Source organism: Phocoena sinus, chromosome 12 (assembly GCF_008692025.1).
Source record: "Phocoena sinus isolate mPhoSin1 chromosome 12, mPhoSin1.pri, whole genome shotgun sequence".
Classification (NCBI taxonomy): domain Eukaryota; kingdom Metazoa; phylum Chordata; class Mammalia; order Artiodactyla; family Phocoenidae; genus Phocoena; species Phocoena sinus.
In genome coordinates this window covers 32746872-32772018 of record NC_045774.1, presented here as the reverse complement: position 1 = coordinate 32772018, position 25147 = coordinate 32746872, and the positions used below count along the sequence as shown (strand labels likewise).

At 41.2% G+C, this 25147-nt stretch overlaps 1 protein-coding gene across 1 annotated transcript in view; it reads right to left on the bottom strand.

Moving 5' to 3' along the window:
• The window catches only part of ARHGAP18 (Rho GTPase activating protein 18), a 132156-nt gene extending 107320 nt beyond the window's left edge, over nt 1-24836 (bottom strand). The window contains 2 exon segments of the mRNA XM_032650801.1: nt 24659-24699; nt 24701-24836. Coding sequence (XP_032506692.1) covers nt 24659-24699; nt 24701-24772 — 113 coding nt within the window. The 5' untranslated portion in view covers nt 24773-24836.
• Nucleotides 24837-25147: the final 311 nt, after the last annotated feature.

Here is a 25147-nt window from a genome sequence, read left to right as displayed (position 1 = left end):
TCACCTTCTTGTTTTCCAAGAGCATAGTGGGCAAGCCCATGGGTTAATCTGTTATCCTTCCTCATTTACTGGCTTGCCTTCAGGAAGTAGATGTTCCAGGCAGCTACATAATACATCAATTGTTTCTCCTCCACTGTCTTACCATACAATCTCCTTCCACTACAGTGAAAAACCTATATTCTCTTATAGAAATCATTTTAACTTATTAAATGTATAATGCAACAATTGTACCAATAGAGCACACCATAATTATAGAATCATAGAATGTTTAAAAGAAAGGGTCACTGAAGATCCAGGATTTGAAAGCAGACATTGCCTCAACCCCCAACATACTTTCTAGACAAAAGTCCTTCCACCCCTCTCCCCACTTCCCCAGTTTTGGCTGAACCAAGGAAAGGACAATATTGGTGTCTATGAGTATGAAGGCATGCCAGGGACACAGAAGAGATAGCTCCAGCTTTGGAATATAAAGCCACCCATGCAATTTCTCTTTGCCAAGCCAGCAAACTGACATAGCTGCTGAAGCACATTTCATGTGGTCTCAGGCTAGCTCCCTTTCCAGCCCAGTCCCCAAAGCAAAAGATGAGGTCTTAAAGCCAAGTATCAGAACAAGAGGAATCAACCCCTAGCTGCCGCCAATACGGGTTGCAAATGAAATCTCCTCATGAACAGCTGGGTGCCATTTTTTGTAGGTAGTTGTTGAAACACGGATTTCTGATACAGGTGTTACAGAGTCAAATCCTTTCATTCTGTTGGGTAAAAATAAACTAAAACACTGGAGATACAAAGAAAGATTATTTTGTCCCAAAACGCTGTCATATAATCAGCAATCATTTATTGACTGTACACAGAATGCCTGGCCTTAACTAGACGTTGATATTCAGGGATAAAGAAAACAACAGGCTCAATGCTGTTATGGTTATTATTCTAAGATGGATACAGTAAATATACACATGTAGCTGAGAAGAAAGAAAGGACCATTGTAAAGCAATTATACTCCAATAAAGATGTTTAAAAAAAGAAAGAAATGAAGGACTACACAATAAAACACAAAGAGAATGTGTTTCTTTTTAATTAGCACACATCATGCATTTTTATCAAAGAAAAACATACTCATAATAATGCACTTTTATCAAAGGACATAGCTTGCTAATATTATTATCTCTTACTGGCTGTCTTATTTCTTTATCTCTCCCCCTTCCACTTCTTTTCTTTTTTACTGCTATAGCTTAAAGTAGTTATTCCCAGACTTGTATACTAGAAAAAAAATTTTGTTTTTAATTTGGGGTGGAGAGTATCAACACAGAGTTGCAAACTTTTTATTAGCCAAGTACATTTTTTTAATAAACTATATCTACTTGCACTAGCTTTATTTCATTAAAGACACTTGATCACATAAAAGAATATGTGATCACATTCATTCAAGTATCAACCACCAATATCAGATCCTTTCATATCTGACTAGAAGTGTGAATTATAGAACAAGAAGAAAAACCAAAAGACAAGTAGGAGGAAAGAAAAACCTTTGTGGGTCAGAAATGTAATGGAGAATAGAGGGTGGAAATGGCAAAGACTTTGCTTATTTCACAATTTCCACTAGGGCCAGCACAGTTTACCTTGAACAATGCAATAACAAAGGATCAAGGTGTGTCTTTGCCTAGCATGGAGTGGATGAGGTGAAGGAGGATGTCACCGAGAATCTGAAAACGATGTAGAGACAACCAGAAACTGACAGCTGTTATCATGCGGGAGTTCTGCTAAGAACAGCATGCTGAGAAAACAGTTATGAGAAAATTACTTTAAAGTGTGGATTGAAAAGAGAAGCAGCTTGAGGCCCAGAAATAGGCACTGGACGGCACTGAGACGGCTGACTGGGGGGCAGCAGTTGAAAAATAAAGTACAGATCTGAGAAATTTCAGGGAGAAGGAAAATAGCCAAGCTCAATAACAGGCTCCATGAGGAAGCCTGGGGAGAGGGATGTCAGTGATGACTCAGATGTCACGAGTGGAGAACAGACAGACCAGCAGCAGGACTGCCAGTGACACTGAGGAAGTACCAGAGGAAATGATGCATGAGATAGCTAAGAAACACTATAAATAGTCACATAGCTGTGGTTTCTCCAGCAAAAATGCATGTGCGAAACATCCTGCGTTCTACACCTTGGTTAAAATTTAACTGGGAGAATAACAACATGTTAATGACCCAAACTGTTGCTTTAAGAGAGCATGTCTAGGAATGCATGTGTAGGAAAAAAAAAAAAAAAGGTAAAGTAAATTTCAATAGTGGCTGGCTCCGGAGTAGTTGTATAAGTGACCTTTATTTCCTTCTTTGCAGTCTTATTTATCTTTCCAAGTTTCCTCTAAGGAGAATGCTATTTTGTTGGAAGAATTTTTGAGGTTTCGTAACTGAGCATGTTACCATGCTGTGTTACTTTATAAGCTTCATGGACACACATGGAACACACACGAAACGTGTCCACCTACTTGAAGCATTATGGAGGTTTTAGCATACTAGGGCAACTCCAAATTATCATTCACACACTTACCATACTCACATACCCAACACTGGATCATCCTGCCATCTGGGACTTTCACATTTAACATACATCACATAGATTGGTCTCACTTCAGCCAAAGCTCATCATGAAAGCCAAGAAATGTCAGCCTAACATTCAACCTAATGCCTACCAATGCCAAGAGCTACTAGAATCTGTAAGAAGTACTTCTTAGAAGTACAGAGGATATCAGCACTAAGATTTTCTAGTATTAAATCAGGCACTTTCTGGTCATAAAAAGTAGAATGCGTACTTCCAAAGTAAATTGGGCAAATCCAGTATGCAAGGGACTACAGAATAGTCATTATTCCTGCCTCAAACTCAGTCTGTGGACGGTTGGACACCGTGCAGTCACTAAGGGAACAAACTCTGGAAACCAGACTGCCAGGATGTTTTGAACCCAGCTCTGCCCTACTACTTTCCTAGCGTGTCATCTCGAGCAAGTTTCTGAGCCTCTGTGCCGCAGCTTCTTCCACTGCAAAAGAGACAAAATTATACTGACCCTCACAGTACTGAAGTACAGAGGAGTCAACATTCACATACAGGATATTGTAAAGTAGATAGGACAGCACTAGGCAAACACAGGGCACCGTGGGAAGGTTAGCTATTATTTATTTTTCATAATAAATATTATTGAAATATGTTGAAAAAGCTCAGCCTTCTCAAGAATTATACTTACATGCAACCACAAACTGTGCTAATCATGTTGGTGACCCTTTGATACAGTTAGGCCATACTCAAAAGTACAAAGTTGCTTTTTTTCCTTCCCACTTCTTCTCATTCCCTCCCTGACCTATATACAAAGATTAATAGAGCCCATACTAGAGTTCCTCAAAAGTAACAGTAACCCAAGAGTGAGAGGCTGAGATGTTTTCGTCCCCACTGTGTCATGCTCTTCCCTGCTCAAGCCTTTCCCTAGGAAACCAAGGAAACGTCTTTGACTCAACAATCCAGTATGCTGGCAACAACTTTCAAAATGAAAAACAAATTGACTCACTGTTTAAAAAAAAAAAAGTCTGTGCTAAAGGACAATTAAGTAAACATATATTTTACAGAAAGCTATGATAACTAGCTCTCCTGCAGAGCAGTGCAGCCTCTCAGAATTCAACCCTTGAGTATTTCTTCAAGTCACCTCTCTAGATAATGAATCTTGTCCATTTGTGTATTAAGGGCCATCACAAACTGAAATACTAACTCCCACTAGAGCCAAACCCCACTACCAGTGGTTGGTTCTGTCATTTGCACTTGCCCTCTGCAGCCTGGCCTGCTCATCTCCTAGTGAGCTTGTCTCTTCTCAGCCATTCACACAAGGCTCCCTGAGCAGTCCACACGTGATTATCAGGGAGCCCTGGAAAGCCCACCCCACCTCAAAATCTGGCCAATGACAGTAGCTTCTAGCCTGGCACTCCACCAATAAGATGCCAGGCCAAAGGTTCCCTGTCAGGTAAGCTGACAAGTGCCAGAGGCTTACGCAGAATTCCCTTGGCCCCTCACAGGGAGCTAGTGTCTTCCAAGCTCAGCCTCTTCCCTGGGATACTAAGGAAGCCAAGCACCTGGATATGAGCTGAACGCTTCCAAAATCCTCAGAATTGCAACCACAGAAATAGTTATACAGACTTCTGGCTTTCTCCATATTCACATTTCTTTCAGAAGTCAGGGGAGTCGCCATGTCAACTTTCACTAAACTGTCTCCCTCAAACACTGTTCTTTATAAGCACACAGCTTCATCACTTCAGGACAATTGGCCGCAGGTGCCGGGCAGGTATTCCCTGCTCTTGTTAGAGCCTGGTTTCTACACACCATACGTTCAGGACTTGCAACTCCGGTTCATGGATCTCAGAGAAACTCTAAACCACAGTTTCCAACCGTCCAAGTTACTGCAAGCGACAGACACTACAAGTGTTAGTTCTGCAAATACTAGGGGTCTGAGGACCTACTGACAGAGCTTGTAGCTGAGACCTTATCCCACAGTCAAGAAAGTGTTTTCTGATTGTCTAGGGCTGACAAGCCATAACCTCTATCTTCTACTCAGGCACCAAGTAGGACTCACCGGGACGTTCGAGCTCAGGCTCAAAGCCCACCAAAGCCGCCCTAGCCTGTGGATACTTCTTTCATTCTCTTCCCTGAATATGGGAAGGAGACAGACAAGCATCTTTGTTCTAGGAAGTCAGACTTCACTATAGGAAACGAACCTAAAGGTAACTACTTATAGTTCATACAAAATGCCATACTTTCTTCTTACCTACATCTTACCTGTGTTGACCATTTCCCCATCTCCCCATCATATTTTGTCTCTCTCTGGATTCACTGACAGACTTATTGTGAGCTATGCTCATAATAGGACAGACAGGGGAGGAGACTGTCCAAGATGCCATAAGAGGTACAGTAGAGACCAAACCTTTTCTTTTATTTCTTTTCCCAGTTATTTGCAATGGGTCTGTGCGCTTTCTGTGGTTTACCTCATCTAATCCTCATACCGCCACTGAAACACAGCGAGGTTAACTTGCCCAAGGTCACATAATTAGTAAGTGATGGGTTCAAGGTATGAAACCACGCTGTCTCACAATCCCGAGCTCCTTCTTTTCACCACAATGCCATTCCATTCCATCTGTCCCAGCTCAAGGGAACCAAGGGTCCATACTGGAGCAGTTGGCTATTCTGAAAAGTGGGCAGGTTACACGCAGCCACTGACTGAAAGTAATCCCAACTCCCCAGTCAAGGTTGACCTTTAAGGCTTGCCACAAATTGGCCTCAACCTCCCCTTCTTGCCTTTCCTTCCACCTCCTGTCCTTTAGCCAAACTAGAATCCTCACAGAACTAACGCCCATCTGAACCTCCCTCTCCTCATAATATATTTACTTTCTTCCCCCAAAGCCAAATCCTACCCAACCACTCCAACAAGGTGAAACCTGAAACTCTCTTGGGTCCTTAGTTGACTGTAAGATGTCCTTCCTCTGCAGACATCCATAGCAGGGTTATTGGTTGGTTTGTTTTAACCTCTATTATAGTGACTGTAACTTCCTATAGTGATTGTAACATGTGACACGGCTCGTCATCCTTAGCAGAAATTTGAAAACTCCGCAACAGGGGTTTCTCTCTGAATAGCACAGTGTACCCAGCATAGGACAGAACACAGTACCTGCTCAACAAACTTCATAGAAGAGTTACCATAGTAACGGATTTTTGTTTTTGTTTTTAAAGATGTCTCATCATTGACAGCTGCTACACTGGGTAATGAAAACAAATAGAGCTGCTACCAGTGACAATGATTCCATCTTTTGGAGATTCAGGAAACTGATTCTAAGTGTGCTGCATCTAAGTACTGTCTAATATAAAAATTTCTATTTTCCTTCTATCTCCTTGAAGATCTCAATGTCACAAGGCCAAGAAGATGCAGATTCTAATTCTTCAACATCCAAAAATGTACTTGCTGTTACCCTTCCTTGTCTAAAATTTATTGAACAAACACAACCAAGGGGGCTAATTTTAAATTTCTAGAGGAATTAATAGGTGTTATCACTAATGATGGCTCCCCAGCCAGACCTCTGAGGCCCCATCAGCAGCTTAGGACAAATTTATCAATCTCTAGCATGAAAGACAAGGAGAAACCTGGCAGTGAGAGGCAACAAGTCTCTCAGATGAAGATAGGAGCTTCCTCCCAGGAAGGAGAAATGGGCAGCTACTGTTTTTGCATTTGAAAGTACCAGAGTACTTCCATGAAAGATACAGGAATGATAATCCACTTACACATTATTTTGCATTAAGATGTCCTTTTGGAGTAACTTCAGAAATCAGTGCAAGTGTGAAGGCAAAATATATACATACAGACATCTTTCTATTCCTCTTTTTCATCACTTGGAAAAAGCATACGTTTTTCCATTTGCTTTTCACGAGGACCTGAGAAAACAGCATCCCTGGAAAAACAATTCTTTTTCTACCGCCCTCACTCCTGTCATCCCAGCCTTCAGATTTTCATTCTGAATTCTGAAACTACAAAGAAGTTTTGACCATTTAAGTCAACTTGCCATTTAATTTTAAAAGGGGGCCAGTTAATTTCTGTTTTAAAAATAATTTCATAAATTTAAATTATGAATCTAATGCTAATAAGCAAACATACCAGACTGCTTTGGCTAAACAGTCCGATTAATAACATTTGATTTACTGATTTATTTTTAAAGAAATTTTATTTATTTATTTTTGGTTGCATTGGGTCTTTGTTGCTGTCCACGGGCTTTCTCTAGTTGCAGTGAGCAGGGGCTACTCTTCATTAAGGTGCGCAGGCTTCTCATTGCAGTGGCTTCTCTTGTTGCGGAACACAGGCTCTAGGCACATGGGCTTCAGTAGTTGTGGCACACGGGCTCAGTACTTGTGGGTTGCGGGCTCTAGAGTGCAGGCTCAGTAGTTGTGGCGCACGGGCTTAGTTGCTCCGCGGCATGTGGGATCTTCCTGGACCAGGGCTCAAACCCGTGTCCCCTGCACTGGCAGGTTTCTTAACCACTGCGCCACCAGCGAAGTCCCTAATAACATTTTATTAATCACAAAATCAATACAAATTTCCTGCCCACGTAAACCCATGTGTATGTGTGTATGTGAAATGACTGATATGGAAATTATAAGTAAAAATTAACCAAATGACTAATTCATGAAGCACTAATATTATCTTCATATACGTGCAACGTCTAAAGTGGTACATGCCATTAAAATGCATAAAATCGGGGCTTCCCTGGTGGCGCAGTGGTTGAGAGTCTGCCTGCCGATGCAGGGGACACGGGTTCGTGCCCCGGTCCAGGAAGACCCCACATGCCGCGGAGCGGCTGGGCCCGTGAGCCATGGCCGCTGAGCCCGTGCGTCCAGAGCCTGTGCTCCACAACGGAAGAGGCCACAACAGTGAGAGGCCCGCATACAGCAAAAAATAAAATAAAATAAAATAAAATGCATAAAATCACTGCTGAATTAAATACATGCTTATCAGATATATTCCTGTAAACGTTATACTTAAAATGGAAAACTCTTAAATATCTGCCGTGGATTGAGCAAAAGTGGTAGATTTTACCCTTGGCTCAAATCACCTGTCATTACATACAACATATAAAATTCTCCAAGTGTAAAAGAATTCATGTCCTAAATATAATAAAATGATGATAATTCAGACAGTAAAGAAACAGTTGATTGTCTACATTACTCACAAGTATAATTTTAGAATCTATAGACAAGGTTTGCTTTCAAACAAATAATTAATATAGTCCTTATTTACTTTGTATCCAAGACATAATGCAAATAAAATATTACATAGTATAAACACTTTAAAATGCTCATGCACAGGGACTTCCCTGGTGGCACACTGGTTAAGAATCTGCCTGCCAGTGCAGGGGACATGGGTTTGAGCCCTCGCCCGGGAAGATCCCACATGCTGCGCACCGCAACTACTGAGCCTGCACTCTAGAGCCCACGAGCCACGACTACTGAGCCCGCGTGCCTACAGCCCGTGCTCCACAATAAGAGAAGCCACCGCAATAAGAAGCCCACGCACTGCAACAAAGAGTAGCCCCCGCTTGCCGCAACTAGAGAAAGCCCACAAGCAGCAACGAAGACCCAACACAGCCAAAAATAAATAAATAAATAAATACGTCTATATATTTAAAAAATGTTCATGCATAGAGAAAAGGATGTATTTCTTTTTTTTTTTTTTTTTTTGGCCACGCCACACACCATCTGGGATCTTAGTTCCCCAACCAGGGATCGAACCCGCGTCCCTGCAATGGAAGCTCAGAGTCTTAACCGCAGAAGCCCAGGGAAGTCCCAGGAGATATATCAATAACACAGCATTATGTAGATTTGTAGCATTTAATATTCCTCTGAAAAAGAAGGAAAACTTTGCATGCTATGAGCTTAAAAACATACGTCGCAAGTTAGAAGATTCATGAGAGATCAAATAAATCTTATATGCTTCACAATATTTGGATATTTTCTTAAAATCTCTGAAATTGTAAATTCACTTCAATGCTATCATCATTTTTGCAATACAAATTACTTGAATGACAGAAAAAAGATGTAGTGGTACACGAAAACGCAGTGTAACAACTGCATTACATCTTGGTCATTTATAGATGGGGCTCAGTTTAAGCTGTTCTTTGATGAGTAACGTAAGGCATGTTACAGCAGTGCACAAAATCCTCACAGTTTAACAGGTTATTTAATCCTTAATTTAGTTCATTAATAAAAATGAGATGAGGAAAGAAGTAGTGAGTGTGTGAGGGAGAGAGGAGGGAGTCAATGACCCAGAAATGGTCACCTGCAACACAAATACACTAAAACTTTCCCTAAACCAGTCCTTGACAAAGGACTACATCCTTAAAGAGACTTCGGCCACATCTCTTATCAGCACGGGGTCCTTAGAAGCCTGGGGAACTCCCCTTAAAGAGCAAGCAGATAGGGACGGGAGCAGGGCGGGGAGACACAGTCGGGCAGATCTTTGCTTTAGCCATCTCCATGGAAAGATCTATCTAACCTTCAATGAATTTTGTGCATTTTCACATTTTGCTCAGGAAGCTAGTTTGTCCTAATGAAATTCACTCTTTCGATCACTTCTTCAAGATGCTTGGACTATTAGGATTCCAGGTGGAAATGTAAAGACCAACTCTCTCCAAGCTTTAAAAGTGAATGGCTAATGTTTCCCAGAACAAAATGTTATGAGATAGTTTAAAATTTCAGTACTATCAATTAAAAATAAAAGGTATACCTGAAGAGACGCTTCCCTGGCCACGTCCCCAGGAAGCGTAATTGAGGAGATGTGAATTACCCTACAAAGGCACAAATAAATAGTCTCTGGTGAATACCTGGCCCATGTCACTGCGGGAATCTTCTCCTGCCCATCGTCTGTTTTCTGTCCAAAAGGCTGCTGAGAGGCTGCATACACACTTCCCTGTGGCCAAGAGCCCTGGTAACTGCTCTGCCCAGCAGCCTAATGCTCTCACTCCTGGTCAGCCCACGTGGCCTTCTGGGTTCTGGGCTTCTCCCGCAGGCCAGCTCTATTGCCAGCCAGCACCTCTGTAAGGCCACAGGAGCAATCGCCCCTTACTTCCATAACTGCTCTCCTCCTCTTCCAGGCCTAGGCCCAGTTTTCTGTTCTTGACCCTGAAGCCCAGGGCACCCCTCCTTCCCTAGCCTGAGGCCTCTGGACCCACTGGCCTGAGACAAGGAAGGGCTGGGCAGCCTGGGCTTCTCTGTCAAATTTTCACACTGTGAAATGGTTTACTCTTTTCAAACTGCACGCTCCCTTCCTTCCTTCCTCCCTTCTCCCGCAAAGAGGCAGGTTGCCCATGGAGCTAAGCCTGCCTGAGCAGGCCCCTTTCTCAAGACTATCCCATCATGCTTGGTTTCCTCAGCAGCACAGTTCATATTTTCCTTCCCCCTTCCCTCTCTTCCCTGCACTGGGTCTGCAGACTTGACTGCTTTGGAAGATCGCTCCATGCAAACCATTTGCCTGGGTACAGAGAAAGGGTATAATGTCAAGTACTGACAGCTTTAGAAGGCGGAGAATCTTAGGAGACAAATCGATTTCTTTGGGTGATGTGTGCATGCTTTCCTATGTAGTAAAGCAGCACTGAGATGGCATCCCAGGAAAGCTCTGAGTGGACAAAGAATTCTATTTTTGCTAAGATTAGCAATTTGTGGCAACGGGACATTTATGGGGACATGTCATGCAGGGACAGCTTGGCCTGGAAATCAAAATCTATTTATAGAACAGGTCTAGGTTTAGGACCAAGAATAAGGTAATCCCCAACCTTTGGCTTTCGGACAAGTTTCAAATTACTTTGCCTAAACGTGGAGAAGCTCCAGAAAGAGCTGTGGTTGAGCTGATCACTTGGTTAGTAGTTATAAACTAAGAAAATCTATTTGCTATGAAAAATATCCATGGCTAGAAGATAGTTCTAAGTATATACTGTCCAGTCAGCCAGCCCTCACCACCTTATTTTCAGTAATTTAATCAAAAGCGCTTTTGACGCTCCAAATAGGTCATTTTATTTTGAGACTTTTGGGTCTGTGGTAGGCCAAGACTTTAATGTCCTTGCAGCCCCCCAAAGTGTTTGGATGACTTTACTAAGTGAAAAGGAGCTGTTCATTAGCAACTGCAACATTTCCACACTTTCCCAGTTAAAGAAAATGGCTCGTTTGGATTTCAGTGGAAAATTCTCATGTGACAGAAAGGGTATTGAGACCACCTAGATTGTTGGGGAAGACCTGGAGACAATGTAGCCTCACAGCTGTCTTACTGTCTTATTTTTCTAGCACTAAGGAATATCTGATTATTGAGCCCTTATAGAAAAATACAACCACCTAATAGCAATGACAGTGGTGATGGTGGCAGTATTTTATTTATTTATTTTTAATTTTATTTATTTTTGGCTGCGTTGGTTGGGTCTTCCTTGCTGCACGCGGGCTTTCTCTAGCTGTGGCAAGTGGGGGGCTACTTCTCATTGCAGTGGCTTCTCTTGTTGTGGAGCATGGGCTCTAGGCACAAGGGCTCAGTAGTTGTGGCTCACGGGCTCTAGAGTGCAGGCTCAGTAGTTGCAGCACAAGGGCTTAGTTGCTCCGTGGCACGTGGGATCTTCCCGGACCAGGCCTCGAACCTGTGTCCCCTGAATGGGCAGGCAGATTCTTAACCACTGCGCCGCCAAGGAAGTCTTGGTGGGAGTATTTTAAAGGTACATCTTATTACTGTGTCATGCTGGTGTCGGGAGATTTTCAATGCATGTGAAGAGAGTCTCCAGTTTACAAATGCCTACTGATGGAGAGAGAAGAGAGGTCCCGGCCTGGGGCTTTCTCCTTTACTTCCCCATGGCTCCTGCGGCCCCCAAGGCAGCACGGCATGTCCAGACTGCTGCTCTGAAAGACCCAGATCAGGGCCTGCCACAGAACACATCCCACCCTTGAACTGAGGCCCCACTGTCATTCAGACACATGTGCTTGGAAGGGAGAAAAACGATAATGGCCCCTATTCTATACCAGTCAGTAGGATGAAAATGACCAAGGTTCAAATCACAATTGATCTATATCTAAGCTGTACGATCTCAGATCAGTTATTCTGTGTACATGAGCTTTCTCTTTCTTAAGATGTGGATGGTAATTCTCACCTAATGAAGATTAAACAAAGTCCATTTTAAAGGGCTCTGAACACAGAGTACTCAATAAATATTTTTCTTTTCCTCTGTGATACCATTTGCACCAGTTACATGAATAGCTGACCACAAAATGCCAGGAGATACCTCAAGGCCACACAAAATTATTTACTTAAATAGCAGAATTTAGTAAAACTATTTACTACTTCATTGCAGTAAACGGTATCTTGGGGTTTGAAAGTAGTTAAGGTTATCTCCCGAAGTGCCTATTTCACTCCTAAGTGAATTGCTGAGAAACCAGATTCACAGAAGCTTCTCTCAATATGAAGACAGCAGAGTTTTATTATATAAATATATATAAACACACACACAAACTACCAGACAACCAAACATTCTGTTGTAATTTAACTTGCTCTGCAGATACTTCTAGAAACCATATTCAGCTTACAAAAGTTGGAAACAAATAATTTCTATGAACAGCACAGTGGTGAAGACCCTGATAGCAGATTGTCCAGGTTCAAATCCCAGTCCTGCCACTTAGCTCTAGGACCTCAAGTGAGGTTCTCTACCACTCCCCACCTCCATTTCTCCATTTGTAAACTGGGAGTAATATCACCTACCTGCTTGGGCTGTTAAATAAGTTAAGATAGCCTCTCTAATTTAGTGGCAGCAATCCTTCCCTGAAAAAAACACTGGTGTTGTCCTCTTCTTTCAAGGAGAAAAAATAACATATAACACATCTACCCCAGACCCTCAACCCATTTTCCAAAACAAAACGCACAGCAATACTCCAATACACAATTAACAAACTATCATGTTGAATGTAAAATGTTTAAGTGCTGTTTACTGAAGATCAAACCATTAGTAAGATTGTGTTGTTTCCAAGCAGTGACATGGCATATATCCTCTTGATTGACACTGGGTATGTTTTTCAAGATGTCCCCATTATACTAAAAATGTAACTCGAGCTATCTCCCCCACATTTGTGTTTAAAATTTCGTTATTGGGTTTGGAGGCATACGTATAAATTTTCCCTATAAAAACGTAAGTTAAAAAATGTTGTATTAAAAGATGTATATTCTATAAAGCTTGGGTATTAAAAAGCAATAAACATTCTTACTGTGGAAATATGTTCACCAAGGGGAGATTTTTACAGGTATGCTTGTATCAATAAAACAGATAGTGGCCAAAGAAGAAGGGTAATTTTTAAAAACCTATTACTACCACTACTACCAACACAACAGAAAAAGCCCAAAATATGTCCCTAACTCCAAAGTATACAATTTTTGAACATTTTTCCACTTATAAAGAAACAGCAATATTTTGGGATTTCACAAATTGTGTTCCCTGGAACACTGGTAACAAGTGTTACTAAAAAATAAAAAAGGCTCCTAGGTCAAATAACTTTAGAATATTTAAAATATGCTTCTTGCTACCAGTTTTTTTTTTTAGCAATTCATAAATACTAGCTAAAATATTATATGCTACAAGGCGTCTTGCAGTAAACTTTATTTACACTAAAATATTAGACCACGAAACTCCTTTTCAACAGAACACCTAGTAACAATATTTCACACACAATTTGGGAAACAGAGCTCTATTCCTTTCACTTATTTATTACAGAAATTTTGCTTTAAGCAGATTAACAAAGTATTAGTCTCTCCTGAAATGTGTAAAAAGCTATTAGAACAAGCCTTTCATTTTAAAGACACATAGCCTGGCCTTGGCTTTCAAGCTTCAAGCTTCAAACTAAGCTCAAAAGGGATTAGTCTCTTTCCTTTACCTGCAAAATGAAGATGATATGATTTCCGATCAATAGTATAGGGACAGGAAAATTGGTGTAAATGTGTTTCTTAAATGACCTTAAAATCTTAGGAATTAAGCGATCTGACGAATAAAACGTGACCATCATTGCTATAGACAAATAACTAAAATTTATGCAGCAGGTTCTCACAAAAACAGTGGCAGCTCTAAGCTGGAGACACAAAGTACTTTTAAAGAAATAGATACATATTCTAATCTTCAAGTACTAATTTTAAAAAATTTCCTTCCTTTAAGGGAAAAACACTCCCCCCACCTCCACCCAGAGTTCAGAGGGTGTCCTAGCCACTTATTTTCCTCTTTGCTTTGAAGGAAGTGTGGCAAGAGACAAACCCATTTAAGTAATTGGTATAGTAGAGCAATGTCTCTAAACAAGAAAGAAAGGATACCCTACAGTGATGCTATTTAGGTATGCTAAGGCGCAATGATAAGAATTATTGGACGACTGCTAGATTTAACTAACATTCTGGGAGTAGAAAAAGCAAGCAACTCAAATACTGGCAATTAATTTTTATATAGCCTCTGGGATGTTTTCCATATGTACTATGTGATCTCAAAAATATTATGTACTCCAAAATACTACATCTGTGTCCAATAGTCCCTTAGAGTAAATATCATTGGATGTAAACAAACAAGGGCCTTTGGCAACTCTGCTGCTATCAAATAGAGGGAACATGTTCTATACAAGGAAGATCTCATTTCTCAGGACTCTATTCTTTCCAAATTCAAATTCACTTGTGCCTAAAATCAAATTCAAATTTAGCACTTTTGTGAAAAACGTTTTTGAGAATCAGGTTTTTTTTTTTTGTTTCTGGTGAAAAGAAAAAAAGGCTCTATGCTAAATTGTCCTGCAAACATAAAACCCAACCGTTCCAAAATATAAAAAAATCCATCAATGCACAAATATTGTTGAATTCCTATTATATACAGGGTATTGAATCCATCTAGTGCTTAGGATTAAAAAAAAAAATCAAGCCCACCCTTGAGGCATTTATGTTCTTAGTAAATAGAAAAATTTCTACAATATAAACTTGCCTAATAAAGCAAGGCAGAAGGATAAACACACACAGGACGTGTACACATACTAGTGGAGAATTTTAAAGTCAAGCTTCAGGGAAGAGAGGTTTCTAAGAGGAGTTGGCAATAAGACCAGAAAAGGCAGGTAGGGCCAGATACAGAGAGACTGGAATGATAACTGAGTAGCTTATTGCCAAAGATGACCTCTTTACCAAGCTGTGTAAGCCATTCCCTCACTGAGAGGTGAAGCCTATTCCTCCATGCTCTTTGAGACGGGATATGATTAATTGGCGAACAGAACATGGCCAAGTGGCATTGAGTAACTTCTGAGGCCAAGGCCCAAGAAACCTGGCAGGTTCCACCTAGACTTCTTAGAATGCTCACTCTGGGGTAAGCCAGCAAGAATGTAGGAAGTCTGACTACTCTGATTCTGCCATGCTACGAGGAAGCCCAAGCTAGTCATGTGGCGAAGCTGCACAAGGAGAAAGATGACCCACCAGCCCAGGTGTCAGACCTGTGCATGAAGAAGCCTCTGATGATCCCCTTGCCTCAGCCCATCTTGCTTGACGGACCCCAAGAAAGCACTTGATTGTGGTCCTCCAGAATCAAGAGAGAAAATTGTTATTTTAAGTCACTAAGTTTTGGGTGGTATGTTACACAGCAACAGCCGACTGAAACAGTCACCTTGACCTTCAGGATAGGGGTCACAAATGGTGGTACCTGGGCCAGATAGAACCTGCAGACAGGATTTTGGGGGGCTTACTCAGTATTTTTAAAATTCTAGCTAACATTTTCTAACAAAACCCACATTCTTCTGAGGCCTGCACTTTCCAATCATCCACTTCACTTATTATATAACCTGCCAGGCCCCTATTGGTCCTTAAGTATAGAAACCTTTCTCTAAAAAATGGAAGCAGGGGATTAATACACTTATACAATTACCTAAATATATCCAGTCTGATGACATCATATAGTTATACTATAATCCAGAATGATTCAAAAATGCCATAAATCAAAAGAATTTTAGCCTGGATATACTGAAGCATATATATCCCCATTTTCAATAATAAATTTTAAAAATAACAATGATTTACTTAAAAATAAATAAAGACACCATTCAAATTTACTTCTACCTTGATCTAAATAACTTCTATCAAGATGACGGGCCATAGCTTTGACAGTATTATTTGGACCAGAGAGAAATGAAAAGACACACACTTAGTAACTCTAGTCAAAACATTAATTATAGAATAAGCTGATCGAGTTACATGTTTCTAGACCACCTATAAATAGCCAAAGTTCCTTTCAACTTTCAGTTGCCAGCTCACCTTTTCTTACTCAAACCAAATCTTAATTATTCAATAACAAATTATTTTAAAGTTTTATACCTCAAAAGGCGGAACCATGCCATGGTTTCCTAAATATGATACTGAAAACACTGTTTCAGAATCCATCTGTATTATAATGCAAGCTCCTTCAGGGCAGGAATTCTTACATTTATTTTATTCTAGGCTTATCATATACACCCAGCAAAAATCTTCACGGTTGTTTATTAAAATACATGTTAGGATTCTTTTAAATAATTTAAATTTTAAGACATTCTACATTTACATATTTAAATGCCTTTCTGAGTTACCCAAATCTCGTTCTAGGTAGGATTTCAATTTTATGCTGCTCATCAACAATAAATAATTCTTACTCTTTTTCTCAAAATATAGATGATATCTGACAGACGTTAGCATTCAGAGATAAACCAGATTCTCTACAGCCAACCCACCCAAACTTCAAAAATTCTTGTTAGTGCAAATTCTAATATTTTTCTACACAGCTTCAGTTACACAGCAGCATGATGTTAAAGCATTTCCCAGTTTATTAAGTTAATTACATTTTACAGTTCTAATCTGATTCAACTAGTGTCACAAGAACATATATCAATTTCCATGTTCCTAAATCTTCCAAATAAATGACAAACTTAGACAAGTTCATACCCCCTAACGGAAGACGGGCACATGTTAAGGGGCTGTGGAAAGACATATCGTATCGGCATGTGCAGGGCTCCCATGTACCTTGAGAAGGACACCGTACTAGAGTAAGACGAAACTAAAGGCAGCAGAAAAAAGCATCACTGTCACGTCTCAATTCACAAAGATCCTAAGAGGCAACAGAGAACAGTCACCCCCAAGTTACTTGAAAATTTTATTTAGGTTTGAAAAATGTATTTCAAAACCTGCTGTTGGGAACTCAGGACACATTCTCCCATAGCAACAGTGCCACAAATATATGGTGCTTTGAGTTTTCCAGCAGGTGAAAAGAACTCCGCGAATCCAGAAAATGGCACAACTGGAGAATCTACAGCTCTCTGGGATTTGATTACCATGTATGCTGTTTTTCCCCCTATGGAAAATGGCTACTGCATTACTCACTGGCATACATCTCCCTCCTCCCTCCAGTTCACTATCTCTTTCTTTCCTCCAGGTACTCCCACTCCCACCAAAAAAGTCCCCAGTCTCTTAGAGGTGGAAGCAAAACAGCCTGATCCTGTGAGCCATTCGTAAGCAGGAGCTACCGAGCTAACAGCACTTTGAAAGGTAGGTATGAGAGGGATTTGAGAAGAACTGGCTAAGGGGACAGAGTTTCCTAGCCTAGGCCCAGTGCACAGTAGGCATTTAAAGTTAATGTATTATGTATAATAATATGATGAAGAGATAAACCAACAGTATAGTCTTTAAATGTGCGCACTAAATGAGAAAGGGGATGGGGCTCAGGGGGAACTGGGTGGTGATCTGGACCATGGATATCACGCCCTCAGCTTAGCTCTGGTCCGTGAAACATCACTTTTAGGTTATAAGATCAAGAGATGTTCAGGGACTTCCCTGGTTGTCCAGTGGTTAGGACTCCACGCTTCCACTGCAGGGGACAGTTTCCCAACCAGTTTTAATCCCTGGTCAGGGAACTAAGATCCCAAAAGCCACAGGGCGTGGGCAAAAAAAAAAAAAAAAAAAAGAGTTGTTCAGAAACTACACAAATATATTTTAAGGGAGAAAAAGCATAAAAATTATCCTGTCTTCAAAAACTTTAGGTATGGTGATATACTAGTACTTTTACCTACAAGTGTTCAAATAACCTAAAGTCAATTCGGTCTTTGAGGAACATGAGAAAATAACTTTTCCTTGCTCTAAACAAGATGATTTTCCATCTTATTAAGAGTCACAAACGATTTAGAAATTTATATCCACCCAAACTACACAAAGCTGTTTAAAACAGTCACCTGTGCCTAACAGGGGTTCAATACCTTTAAGCCCTTTTTAAGATACTGTTTTGGTATATACCAAATATATATATTTGGTATATACCAAATATATATATTTGGTATATACCAAATATATATATTTGGTTATTAGTTATTAACATTAATATAATCTGAGATATTTTTATAAATATCTTAAACTTATTCCACAAATATTATTTTTCAAATTAAGAAGTTATATTGCACATGTATTAAAGCAAGCATTCTTTTCCCGAACCACTTACAAATCAATTTCAAAAATGCTTTCTAACAGTATTTCCAAATTAATTCACCCACAGGTCTTTGACTGCCCTGCATCATCACAGACAATCACAGTGCTTTATGTCAAGCACTCTTTTAAGTATGTTACATATACTAACTCATTCAATCCTCATAATAACTCTTGAGTTAGGTATTACTATGCCCAGTTTGCAGAAGGAAAAGAAAAAACTGAGGCTCTATGACATGAAAAAACTTGCCCAAGATCACACAGCTATTAAATGACAGAACCAGGACTCTGACCCAGACAGTCCAGTTCCAAAGTGATTACACAAAGTAGGTGTAATCACTGCACCCTACTCCCTCTCACACTCATTCATTCAAACTTTTATTACCTGCCTAGAGTAGGTCAAGCACTTTGCTAAACCCAGGTAAAGAGACAAAATAAGGCAAAATCTCCATCCTCAAGGAACTTACATTTTAATGTGCAGCATAAAACGAAAGTGCAAATTAAACCCAAAAGTTCGATATGACAATTCTGGTTCAGCAAAATGTCCAGGGAAAAGATAAGATATTGTATTGAAAAGGATTTAGTAATAATATTCCTGATGTTGACATTTTTTTTGAATACTTTCAAAAGCTACACATTTGATCTTCAAAGTGAACCCTGTGGAGCCGAGCATTATTACACTCATTTCACAGATGAGGAATCAAATAAGTTCCGAACAGCTTAGCAAAGATGCCGCATTGCCTTTGGAGGGAAATTGCCCCGCCTACAGAATCTGCTTCTCTAAAAAGACCCCAAATGGTCGAATCATAGGCTTCCTGGGACAGTTCAAAAAAATTAACTGGGCAAACCTGATCCCCTTTCAAAAATCTGAAATTAGTCCGTCCCTTTGCTATGAGATGTAAGATGATAGAGGGCGACGAGGGTGGGGTATCCATTGAGAGCCAAGGTCAAGCTCGAAATGAGGAGATTATAAAGCCAGTGGACAGAAAAGAACAGAGTCCCAAAAAGAGAGCAACATGCCATGTGACCAGTCCTGAGGGAAGAAGACAGGGGATATGGTCTTTTCCTTATGACCCAGATGCCTGCAATAAACCTCATTTTCCCTAAAGACACAAGTGTTCTTTGCAAAAGCGACTACCGGAAGAGCATCTGTCAAGTGGATGACGTTTCACAATTTTTTCCAACACAAAAATTCAGATACTTAGTGGGCTTGAGTAGAGAAAAGACTCCAGGTGTAGTAACTGGCCACACAGATCTCCATGGTTTCTGTTTACTCCCTGCAAAAAAAGGGATAAACTTGGCCAGCTCACAGCAACAAACACAGAAGTCAAAAGAATGTGTCTTCAGAATTATCCAGACGTCATCCCTTCTACTCCCTCTGCCCTAATCCACCCCCAACACCTTTACTTATCCCCACTCTCCTCAAATAAGGAATCTTCTTATTTTCTGTCTCCTCTTATCAAAAGTAAAACAAAGTCATTAAAGATCAATACTGACTAAAACTCTGACAACAAACCATTTCATCTCGGAGTATTTGTATGAAACGAAAGGTTTAGGTCAGGACAGTAATCACCTAAAGGAGAGAGTTCAGGAAAGGACTGGCATCACACCCAGCCTAGCACACCTTCTTCCCCAAACCAAGCTTGGAGACCATGCTGCTAACTCCGCCCACTCCCATCCTCTACTCCATCACCACCCAAGCAACAGCCTGGAGGCCTCAAGTTTCTGCTGTTCCAAGATCTCTCACAGGGACACCACAAGGGTGACAAGTAGAGAGGCTTCTCAGGACCTTTGGGCAGCATTCAAATCAAGAAGATGTAGGAGAACAAAGGCCACCGAAGGGAGTGAGACCTCACAGATCCATGACCATAGAGCACAGGGGACTTCCACTTGACACAAGTGTGGCCTTGGCCTCTAGGTTGCTGAGTCCTTTTTCTAACCTGTAAATGATACTCAGGTGTACAGATAATGAGGAATTTTAAAACAAGAGAAAAAATAATTCATTTTGGTGGGCCAATTATTAAAAACTCTTTAGGCCTAATTACCAGGCAATCCAGAAGCCATCATGTGCATTGTTAAAAGATCAATTTTTGGGCTTCCCTGGTGGCGCAGTGGTTGAAGCGTCTGCCTGCCGATGCAGTGGGACATGGGTTCGTGCCCCGGTCCGGGAAGATCCCACATGCCGCGGAGCGGCTGGGCCCGTGAGCCATGGCTGCTGAGCCTGCGCATCCGGAGCCTGTGCTCCGCAACGGGAGAAAAAAGATCAATTTTTGTGAGTTCGTCATGCTGCAACACTCTCAAAAACAAGACAAGTACTAAGAACTTAAACACCAAAAAAGCAATCATAAACCTTCAAATAAGCACTAGCCCCCATTAGAAAAGAAAAGCAAAGGCAGACGATGAAAGAAGTGTGCCGTGGGAAGACAAGGAAAGTTTTCAGCAGGTTTTCTTTTTTTGTTTTTAAGAAGGTGGGGTTCTTGAGATTTATAAATCCTTATACTTGAAAGGCATACACCTAATATAAGTCCCATGAAGATAACTTTAAAAAGGCCCACAAAAATCACATGCCTCACAGATGAGGGCAGTTAAAAGGCAAATATCCCATAACTCTAAATAAAGGTAAGACCTGCCCAGTTAGAATACTGGGTGTGTCTTTTAACAATTCAAGAGAAAGTTATGAATAGGGCTTCTAAATGACACAGTAAAAAAATCAGTTTTTAGAAAGTACTCTTATGCCAGCACACGGAGGACTAGATTGATCTAGAAAACAATTATCCATATGGACAGGTTAAAAATGTATTTGGTCAGTAACTCCTGCAAAATTAGAATGAGGAATCACGCCTTCAATGATAAGGCTAGGAAAAATAAAAAGAAACAGTCGTTCACTTATGACATAATTGCAATATAACAACTCTTCACCATCCTTCCTTCACCAAAAATATATAAAATTTCAGATAACACACAAATTCAGACGGAAAGAACTCTATTCATGATATAGTACATAGGTTTTTTTAAATGCTGTAAATTCACGTAAAAGAAAGACATTAGAAGATGGCAGCCCTCTTCCAGGCCTGAACTTTTACATAATGGTTAATTTTCAGTTATGCCATTTTTAGTTAAGCATAAGGATCATGCCCATGTTTCTTAACATGTGACAAAATGATATTTGTGAAAATGCTTCTGAAATGAGGAAGAATATGTGATATGCCACAAAGCTCGATAAGTTCTTTCCTTTTCTGTATCTAGTGTGAAAGCAAGCAGCAGCTAGCCATAAACCAGGCACTGTTCTATGGGCTTTACATGGATCATTCCACTTAATCCTCTCAGTGAAGTGAGAGCTAATATGAAGTTCAATTTACAGGTAGAGATTTAAATAACCCTTCCAAGGCCACACTGAGAATGAGTGGGAGAATCAATCGGGATGTGACCCCACGCAGGCTGGCCCCCGAGCCCAGATTTTCAGGGTTTATGTCATCATGACATAAACCAAGCCTCTTGGTTCTGCTTGCCCAACACCAATGGCAAACGGGGTCAACAAAACAAGATCTTACATGATGAATGCTATACAGTTACTCATAGAAGACATAAAAATATCTCAGACGAAACTAGAGTTCAAAGGTTTTAATAAGAAAAATACCATTTGACATTAATATTTATCAAATGTTAGCAAAAACTGATAGGAAGCAAACAATAGTTTTTCTTTAAAATGATGGAAAAGTCAAAAGGAAAACAGAATAGACAAAAACGCAGTATTCTTCGAAAACTGCTTTGCAAAAGTAAACATTAAGAAACCTACTTGAAAATTAACAAGTAAATAAAGTCTTATAAATATAGCTACTCATAAAAAGTGGTTTCCTCTGGAAACATTTGACTATGCACAAGTCAGTCAGAACAACTAATGTTAGCGTATTTCTTCAAATCCTAATGTTTTCAAGAAGAAATATAACAAAACAAATTGAAAGCAGAATTCTGTAAATATTTGAGAGGGTCTAACTATGAGTAGGAAGAATTCCTTAATCAGGTATCCAATGAATGTGTCCTGATAAAGAGGGATAATGAAATGGAATGGAGGAATTTTAGACTAACAGATAACTTACAAAAATATTAATTCCCTACTATCGCAGCTTCCCCAAAGACCAAAACAACAATTAAAAAAAGGACCTGGTAACATAGGACCTAAAACTCAAATGCTTTCTATAAATATCCTAAATCATATACATAATCCTTTATACTTTTCAAATGGCATATACATGAGTTCATCTTATTGAACTAAACATCTGATTAAGTAGTCATCAAAGTGCATATTATTTAGGAGAAAAAGTCTTGCAATAAGCCAAATTAGACTTCTGTGCTCCCTTCAACAGCTGCTGAATAGGTGGACGGGAACACAAGAGTCTAGCTTTCGTCTTTTTCACAGTTTGTTTGTTTTGGTTTGGTTTTGACTTTTGAAGAGCTTTTAAAATAGGCATCAACCACCAAACTTGCACCTCAGGGCAGCTTGCCAGTGCTTCAAGTACAAGCTGACAACCTCGGGCCAGAGCCGAAGCCCTGTGCTCAGCCCCCTCACCACCATCTTTAAAGGCTGGCTCCTGATCCCATCCCATCCTCAAATCCCTCCTCCCCACCACCACCCCCCCTCCCGCCTCAATAGCAATATCTCAACCTCTCCAGGCTAAAGAAGGTGCCTCCCAAAGAAACACTAAGCTCATCTGATAAATGATTCCATGCTTAAGGGTAACAGCCAATAAGGACTGTCCCTTTTCTCTCCTTCCCCCCCCAGCCCTCAAACCAAGGCTCCCGTCTTCTCCAGCCTAGGACTCTAATTCAGTGGTAGGAATTTGGGGCCAGTATGGGCAAGCAATATGGCAGCCAGTGGGGGAGGCACTTGGGAACAGGTCTGGCGCTACCACTCCGTGGAGTGCGCTCACTGTGTGAGCAGCTGCCCACCCTACACCCTCTCGATTTTGCGCTAGCCTAGGTTAAGAATGATCCTGCTCTGGCCAAGGTTGAGAATGAGCTGTTCCTCTCTTTTGTTCTCTCAACCCACTCAAGTATAGGCCACCCACAACAGGCTGCAAAACCGCAAACATAGGATAAAGGCTCCATATCTCAATATGCAGCCCCAGGCAAAGCCCTACGACAACAGACATTGCAGCAGCCTAATCCCTGAGGTTTGAGTCCTCAAGGTAAAAATGAGAGGTCAGGACTCAAAGTCCCTAAGGTTCTTTTCACTCTCACAATCTAGGCCGAAAATTCAGCTCAGATCCTCAGGCCATCCCAGAGTAAAGTCTCTGGAGCATGTGCTAAATCTGCATAATTCTGGCCATTTTGACCGTCAAGGGGAGTCCAAGATACAGACAGTAAGGGGTTGGCGTTGCAGTCTGCTTACTGCTCAAAGGTTACTATCTCCTTAGCGTGCTACAGAAAAATGGATAAGAACACTTTATGACCCTCTCACACAAAATAAAATGATAACACAGCCAAAGCACAAGCCGCAATTCCCTTTTATCTTTGGAAATGAATTAAGTCAATGGAATACATATGGTGATTGCAACGTGAGAAAAATTCTGGTCAGCCTGGGAATCTAGCGCAGAGGATTACAGCGTTCCATTGATTTTTTATTCCCCTCCTCCACATCTGGGGATTTTAAAAACAAATGAAAGAAGGCATTATTCCAGCTTAAGGCATAATAAGCATAAGTCACAAAAGAACAAAGAAAGTTTTATTATCACATTAAACATCAAGGAGGAAATGTCCTTTACTGATAACTAATTTAGTATCCTACCCTATTAGGTTAGCATTTGCTGTTTGCAAGCTTCTAGGCCAATATTTACAATTTCTATCTAAGACAGGAGGTAAAATGTTCAGCTAGTGAGAAGGTCATTAAGGAAAGGAAGGGCGGGGGGGGGGGGGGGGGGGAAGGCTTGGAAAAACAGAACAAAGTACACAGATAGACGGTACTCTTTGCGCCTCAGTGGTCTATAGAACATTCGCCCTGTCTGCCTATAAAGTGATTTAGCATTAACCACAGGTCACTCTAGCAGCAGAGTACTACTTCCTGACAAAACCTTTTTGAAAGCTCCCCCACCAACAAACAATCCACATACGCCAAAGAATGTGAAACCTACTGCCCCAGGCCAGTGTCTTGGGCTCTCGGCCTAAGAAGTTTGCTTTCAGCCAGAAGAAGGGGGGAAAGAATCACACTGTAACAACAGCAGATTGTAGAATACAGCAAACAGCCCCTCCTGCTTGTTGGCGCCGTTCCCAAGCAGCAGTTCCAGTGGCTGGGCCTTGAGCCCATTCAAGAATTCCATCTCACAGGAAGTGTTTCAAATATAGTTATTTGATCTTTCAGCATTTGCAAATGCACCTGCTGAGCAAGGAGCCTGACAGCCATCGCCCCAGTTCCTTCCTATCCGTCTTCACCAGTCATCATAGAGGCGGTTTCAGGATTAGGTGAGGTGTAAAGTACAGAAAACCCCAGCCGAAGATTTCTGCTGCTGCACGAGGTTTAGCGCGACCCGTGGCTTTTGGTTCCTTTCTCCCCACACTAACTTCCCTGTCACTTTTTTTCCCCGGAGCAGGTAAGAGGGCTTTGTTTTGTTCTCTAGCTTTCAGGTGCCCGGGCTTACCTCGTGGTGGCTTCCTCCCCTCCCTTGCCATGGTTCCCCCCCCAGGGCCTGGTCCTTGCCGCTGGGGTGGTAGGCAGTGAGCACAACTCCCTGGGAACTGGAGAGCCAGCTCATGGTGAGAGAAGGGGCATAATTTCTGCGATCCTGACACAGCGGAGGGGAAAGAAGTTCCTGGCTCTCCCGGCAACTCGGCTCATTAGCATTGGCCGGCTCCTCCCACCAAGGCCAGCGATTCACAAGGGAGGGGCGGGGCCTCTCCGGCGCGGGGCAGCCGACTCTCCAAGGGGGAGACCGGTGACTCAGAGCGTGGCAGCAGCCCGGGGACAAACCCCAGTCCGAAAGGTTGCAGTTAAGGGGTGGGGGGTGGCGGGGGTACTAGTTGCTCCCACCCCCAAGTTATTCTGATCTGATTAAACAGCCACGTTGCAGCCGCCTCTCAACGTTGTAAGCACAAGCCGTCTTGGTTAGGAAACAATGAATTACTGCAGA